This window comes from Strongylocentrotus purpuratus, unplaced genomic scaffold (assembly GCF_000002235.5).
Source record: "Strongylocentrotus purpuratus isolate Spur 01 unplaced genomic scaffold, Spur_5.0 spur5_scaffold_12, whole genome shotgun sequence".
Taxonomy (NCBI): domain Eukaryota; kingdom Metazoa; phylum Echinodermata; class Echinoidea; order Camarodonta; family Strongylocentrotidae; genus Strongylocentrotus; species Strongylocentrotus purpuratus.
Window position 1 is genome coordinate 15,430,172 of NW_022145597.1, and position 7,276 is coordinate 15,437,447.

Below are 7,276 nucleotides of genomic sequence, written 5' to 3' on the forward strand. Positions count from 1 at the left end.
ACTGTGAGCTATGTCTTATAAAAAGCAGAAATTTACCGAGGATAACTCTGTACATCATTTTTTTGTTAAACGCCGCCTTGCCCGTCATAATCTAAACAAGCTCTTACGCCACTCCCGCCCCCCCACTCAGTGTTATTTAGGGTACGCATATGCGTGTTCCAACCGACCCCCCCTTTCAGCAAAAGTCCGGTGTGTAAAGTCAATACGGCTCGACCTTTTTCTTTTTATACGAGCCTTTTCAGCATCCCCCCTTTTCAGCAAAAGTCCGGTGTGTAAAGTCAATACGGCTCGACCTTTTTCTTTTGTACGAAAAGGACATTTTGGCAACACGCATGCGGTCATTTTGAAACCTGAGTGGGGGGGCCGGGACGCCACTGCTACCAAATACATCCACACACTGAGGACTACATGTATGTTCTTCAGGGACCCGTTTCACAAAGCCTTTTTTTTTCAATGACAAATTACAAAATTCTGTGACAAATCTGCTGATTACCAATCAGAAGCAAGGATCTTTTAGTAGCTTATAACCAAAACTGTTATTTGTCACTGATGACAAGTTCTGTGAAACTCCCCCTGAATATTGTACTCCGAAATGCTTTCTTCACCTCCGGCAGGCTGGTTGGTCGCTCGTTGAACGATTTTGCACAAAGCACATTTTGACGGCAAGATTAACTTGTGCAACCATGCAATGAGGTACAGGGGTGTTGTTTGTGGCACAATTATGAAGAGTTAAATCCACACAGTCATCCGTTTCTTGGAATAGTAATTGCCTCATCATTCGCTGACACCAAAATTGGCTAAATTACCAGTTAACGTGTATGCAGGTCTCCGGGGCAGCAAAAAAAAAACTGTCGCCCACCAAAGAAACTATTCCAGCTTGCCATCAAATCTCGACATGGCTATAGATTAAGGGCACAATACCTGGCATTACATTAGACCTGTCGGTAGTAAAAGTGAAATCCATTCTGGGTGAATTGACAACACCTTTGATTAGGTATAAACACCCGAATTGATTACTATTCCAGTCTAGTCTGCAAGCACAGACCCTGGTCAGTCGTAAAAGAGAGTCTGCACTATAAAACTACCATAGGCCATGTACTATACAACCAGTAGGTACCTGGGCTAGGCTTCTCTCAAGGCAAAATGATATTTGATAAAGTGTCAAATTAGAGTCTGTGCTTGACACAACCAGTGGGTAGCTTGGCTAGGCTTCTCTCAAGGCACAATGATATTTGATAAAGTGTGAAATTAGGGTCTGTGCTTGCAGACTAATTCCAGTCTTGCATTACGTTGTAATTAGCTTATGAATGTTAAAATGGGTAGCTCCCTCTTATCGAAATGAATTAATCACTGCATACAGACGAACAAAAGATCTTCGACCATGCAAAAACATTTTGTAATTGTTCTTCCTATTCTGACCAAAAGAAAACATAAAGTGTATGTTCATTTGCCCATGCTGCCCGGGTTTTATGGAATAACCTCCCTGGCTCACTTAGAAACATTAATACCATAGATAAGTTTAAGTCTGCATGCTTTCAAAATACTCTTTAATATTCTAAATGTTAGATAAATAAATGAACGCAGTAAATTAGTTTCTCTTTGCTTTTTTGTCTTCCCAAGTGTATAGAGACAAGAATGGTTTTTCTTTATTAGTATTATCATTATAACCATTATTATCATCATCATCATTAGTGTCGAATTCCCCATGACAATCCACTACTGGGCCTTTAAATGCCGTCACCGATTTCTTCATCTAGACGATGTCTCCATCTGTTCCACGGGTCTATCAAGAATCCAATAACACCACCGATACAGAGCAGAGCTCCCGCCAAGCAGAAACAAGATCTGTAATCGTTGGTCCAATCGAAAAGTAGTCCTGTATTCAAAAGAAGATATAGCATGCTATTTTAAAGAGAAGGTTGAGTTCTGGGAAGAGGTGAAAAATAAGTTGTGAGCGTTATAATTCTTATTATGCAAGTGTGGAAGAACATCAGATAAGACATGTTCCCTGAAAAAGCATGGCTCTTCAAAAGCCTTCATATTCTAAATATGTCATGTATGATGTAACATCGTAAAAATCCAGGGTAAGATTTTTACGTCACGTGTACGTGTAGTCCCATATATCTTTCTGTGTACAGTGTTTGTAACTTTACCAAGACTTGGCCAAATTTCTTATCATTGTGATGATTCCAGAACCTTGCAATACACACAAATTCGTATATGCTAGATGATCAACCTTTTCTGGTCGATTCCACACCGTTTCTTTCACAATGCAATCGCATGACCAGAACTCAACTTCATCTTTAAATCAATCAAATGAGGGAGACATATCACCGAAGTTCAATATTCGTTCTGAAGGACTCCAATGACTTGTAATGATGAGAAGCTAATATATTAACTTCAATTTCTCTTCTGCCTTAAAGTTTTAAAATTGGCAAAAGATTATGCCACTATAATAATTACGATATTGCTACGATTAATTAGAATGCTGAAGAAGAAAACAAAAATAAAAATACTTTTCTTCGTCCTCTTTGCCACCTTACAATGGAATTTTTCTTCCTCTTCTACTTAATCAGCTATTTTTTATTTAAGGTTAACATGATGCAGCGTGGCTACTAGAAATCAATGAATTTTAGTCCTGCCATAAACTGAAACAAAATAAATCCATGTTAAAGTGACTGTAGTGACATACCTAGTAAATACGTTACCAAGAGCTGTGAAATCCCCGTGAAGAAACTCTGCAAGCCGAAAGCGCTGGCCAGTTCTGAGGGCGCTGTATACATTTTAGTCATGACCGGACACAATGGAATTTGGGCTCCCGTCGACAGTCCGAAAATGATGGCATAGACAACAAAGGCTGGATATGTTCCAAATGTAACAATGATGTAAAGGCTACAGCCTGCGAGTACTGAAGTCAACCCGTAGAGCTTGGTCGGTGTGATGAGTTTGAAATCGAGAAGGAATCCGTGAGTGAGACGACCCACGAGGCTACAAAGTCCCATGATAGTGAATATGAAGGACGCCCTCAGCTCGCTCACGCCTGATGATACGACGTAACTGGGCAGGTAGACATACGAAGGGTAGTATCCACCTCCTTGAAATGTTGCTATGAGGCAGAGGAGAAGAACGTTCGAATTTTTCCACAAAAGGTTGAAACCGAACAAATCGAGAAAATTATTAATAAACTGACGAAATTTTACAACACAGTATTGGCAGGACTTTCTCTTTGTGTTGTTATCATGCTGCAGTGATGTCTCAGTATGGAATTTTTCAATCGATTCGCGAGGCTGTATATATTTCTTCCTGTCCATCTTGTGAATTGCATTCTCAGATTGTACATCAGGGTAGATTACGGTGTCGTCAGGACCATTGCGGACTACCTGCAATGGATCTCCAGTGTGAGCAGGATCAACCACTGACACGAGCGGTTGTAGTTCTACTGTCTCCCCATGCTCAAAAGAATTCATGGAACTGTCAGCCGGAAGATTAAGTATGATCTCAATTTCCCCATCAACTGCATCTTCATCTTCGAGGTAGTCATTCGTCAGTGGACGTGGAGCATTTCTTCCTTTCGTATCTTTTTCCTTTTGACCACCAGGTCAAGGGTCGGTATACTGCTGCGGTGACGCTCAGGTTCGCGACTAGACCTGCCACGATAAGAAGTGCACCTCTCCACGTGAAGACTTCAATGAGCAGCGCCATCAACGGTGATCCAGCCATGATGCCCAACCCCACTCCAGAGTATGCTAACCCGTTTGCTCGGCCCAGCCATTTATCAAAGTAGACACTGACGATAATGACAGTTCCTTGATATACCAATCCCATCGATGTACCTATGAACGATAATAGGGTAGTAGGCAAGAATAGGCAAATAAGCAAAGCAGGGAATAACGTAACAGCATAAGGGACTGAAGTCTTGAATTTTAACACCTAACTTTAAAAAAAAGTTAACCAAATGTGTATCCTTACTTTTCTTCGGACATTGACCCTTTAGCCTAATAGTGAAGGCATAGGCAAACATTAGATTGTAGATGTCAATCCCTTTTCCATGTCGGACAAAGTATCCAACTCCTAAACATTAATTATATTACCCGAATAATATTCAGTCAAGCTTTAAAGAGCTTGGTTCCAGAACATCCATAAAACTAACTTCTGTTTCATTGTTTCGGATTTCATAGACAAAGCATGTTTGGGACCAAACTAGTGTTATGGCCCGAACTTTTTGTTATTTCCCCCAAAAGAACATTTATCATTTTGAATGTTTCAGTGTATGTTTTTTCCTGGAAATGAGTGAAAACGGATGTGGCATGCTTTGGAACCAAACTTTTGTTTTAAATGTTTTTCAAGGAAAAATATTGCGGACTGTTCATTACATAACGTGATAACATGGTATACATGTTACTAACCAATTAAACAGGAGCATATAAAGATCTGCCATAGTTTGTTGGTCATAGAAAGCAATAATATCGATGTCATCGCACAGAAACCACCAACAAAGACGATAGGACGACATCCGAATTTCTGATTTAATGCACCCGCCACAGGAGCTGAAAGGAGCAAAACACACATAACAGTTTCTGATTTAAAAATACAAAGCGTACTCGATCATTGATTAGGTCAGGGGGTTAATATTATTGTATAAAAGCCAACACTGAATTGTGAAAGTACAGTGACTTTTGGCGGAAAAGGAAAATTATATTTTGGAAGGAACAATTTACTGCATAGCAATAAGTGTTCAGAGTGCTGCGCTTTACTTCTTTAAATTCGACACTTACAATGTTATCTAACTTGGTTTATGTCACAGATTATAGAGATTTAACAAAATGACATTCCATCAACAACAAGATGACACAAACATTAACAAAAATGTATGGTCTAGTTTGATAATGACATTCCATTGCTCGTAAGTACTGAGATGAAAATGTAAATTTTAGTAAGTTTACCACACCCATCTAGCCCCATGACCGACATACTATTACCTATCACGAATCTTGGTGCATTCGCTAGTGTACTCGCCCATGAGACTTGTGAAGGGGTGACTCCAAGTCTTTTCTCCCATTCAACTGTCAGGAGAGGCATGTAGGAGCTCTGCATTGACACGATGGCTCGTCCAATGAAAGCTGCTATAACAACCACCACCGCCCATCTGCCATCTACCGGGCTCGCTGATTGGCTAGGATCATGATGTCTGGTATCTCCATCAACATCAATAGAAGATGTGGACGGTTTGTTTGCCGCCATAATTTATCCGTGAGAAAAAATATATTTGAGAATACAATGACGAATATTCTGTGAATAAAAAAAGAGACAATTAGTTTTAGTGTTAACAGTGTCAATATTATATTGACAAGTGGGTTCTTTCCTTAAACTTCCTTGTCATTCATTGTATATGATTGTGTCTTGGGGTAGTGGTTAATTCACATGGCTTTCAATCGTAAGGTTGAGGGTTTGAACCCTTGCCCTGCATTGATGTCATTGTTCAAGGCATTGTCATTAATCTACATTTGTAACTCTCCATCCAGGTGCACATTGATATTTGAGCTAGTAACTTTGGTGGCTTGGCTAGGTAAATGTAATCAACACGTAGCTAAGCCGAAAAGGGGGAAATGTTTTCTTCATTCATGTTTTCAAAAAGACAGTGTCACCAATAGTAGTAAATGGATGCTAAGGAATACTCGCTAAGGTGAATAGAATAAAGTTAATTTTCTCAAATTTCATAGCGAAATATATACGTATTGTATATATATATATATATATATATATATAATAAGCAAATAATTACCGTTGGTGCAGATGATGGGACAAACTATCCCTTCCGAGGCGATCTGGATGTAGCTATCTTTCCGAAGCGAAGCTGAGAAAAAATAGCGTATACACTCAGATCGCCGAGGAAGTGATAGTTAGCCATCGCCTGACACCAAAAGGTGATTATTTGCTTTATATTCCACATCAGTAACATTTCACTTCTTCCGTCGTTTTAGAGCAACAAGTCATCAATTAACAGCTAGCAAACGGTGTACGATACGTACAGTGCATTGCAGTACGTACACGCAACGTATATAATTAAAGTGCGTTGCACTGTGATATAGTACTACTATAGTGTGGTGAATTGTGACGTCATCAAAAATCTATTTTTAGAATTTCACATTTTTTTTCCTCATTTTCTGAAAGAGCATCAAAAATATTATCGGAATGTCGAAAACCAATTGAATATATTAAGTATGGCTGAGATATGACCATCTGAATAAATAGATGTTCTATGGGAACTCAGTGTTATAGTGCTCTAGTTCATAACATTAGGAACCAGAGCACTATAACAGTGAGTTTTTTTTTTTTTTTTTTGGGGGGGGGGGGGGGGGTGGGCTGATTTTGTTATTATAGATTTCTGTAGATGTGTTTTTGATGTTGCATAGATTATTCATTCGTGCCTGCGCGGCAAATCACATAATTAATACTTTTACTTCTTACCTAATGATACGTATTATTAGGTGGTCTCCAACAACAGACCACCTATTGATTTTGTTAGAATTTTCTTTCTTTATTTTTATTATTATTAGGTGGTCTGTCGATGACAGATCACCTATTGATTTCGCTAGAATTTTCTTTCTTTATTTTTATTTCTTCCGTACACTTTTTTGTCCACACGTTCATTCGAAATCGACATTGTCAATTTCCTTCAAATTTCTGTCAGTCATCAAGCCCTATGATTTCAAGTCAAATCAACTTTTTCAAGGTCACTAGGTCATCGTGACGTCATCCAGGCGCCATTTTGTAAAAATCAGGTCATTATCATATCTCGATAACGATTAATCAAAAATAAACCATATTTGGTATACATCAACTTCAGGTCAAAGGTCAACTAAAATTGTCAACAAATTTCGCGCGCGCACCTCGACGCGCACGTACGCGCGCATCAACATTTTATAATGCTCTGATTCGTCTAAAATTAATTTTGCATACGTTTCAGGCCATTTTAAGCATTTTGCAAAAAAACGCGCACACGTGCATGCGTGCGCGTTTTCGCGCGTACTTGCATTTTGCAACGTTGAATCGCCAAATTTTTTCTGTCATCATATTTGGCACATTTTTTCAAGTATTTTGATACCTTGTTCACCTTTTTCTGACCATTAATAACGGAATGAGCGTCCGTTAAGATACGCATCCGTGCGTGCGAGCTCTTGTAATACATAACATACATGTGCGAAAACATGCCTATACAAAATTCATTGTAACTCTTCAGAATGGACAGATACCCCCAATTTTCTTTCATATTTAG

The 7,276-nt window shown here is 39.0% G+C and overlaps 1 protein-coding gene across 1 annotated transcript; it reads right to left on the minus strand.

Annotated features, from left to right (window-relative positions):
• Nucleotides 1-1,727: 1,727 nt before the first annotated feature.
• LOC115922475 (monocarboxylate transporter 12-like) lies at nucleotides 1,728-5,241 on the minus strand. The gene is made up of 5 exons (XM_030981388.1): nucleotides 4,980-5,241; nucleotides 4,407-4,547; nucleotides 3,561-3,833; nucleotides 2,693-3,106; nucleotides 1,728-1,876 (listed from the first exon to the last, which is right to left on the minus strand). The coding sequence occupies exons 1-5, from the start codon at nucleotides 5,239-5,241 to the stop codon at nucleotides 1,728-1,730; spliced, it is 1,239 nt and encodes a 412-aa protein (XP_030837248.1).
• Nucleotides 5,242-7,276: the final 2,035 nt, after the last annotated feature.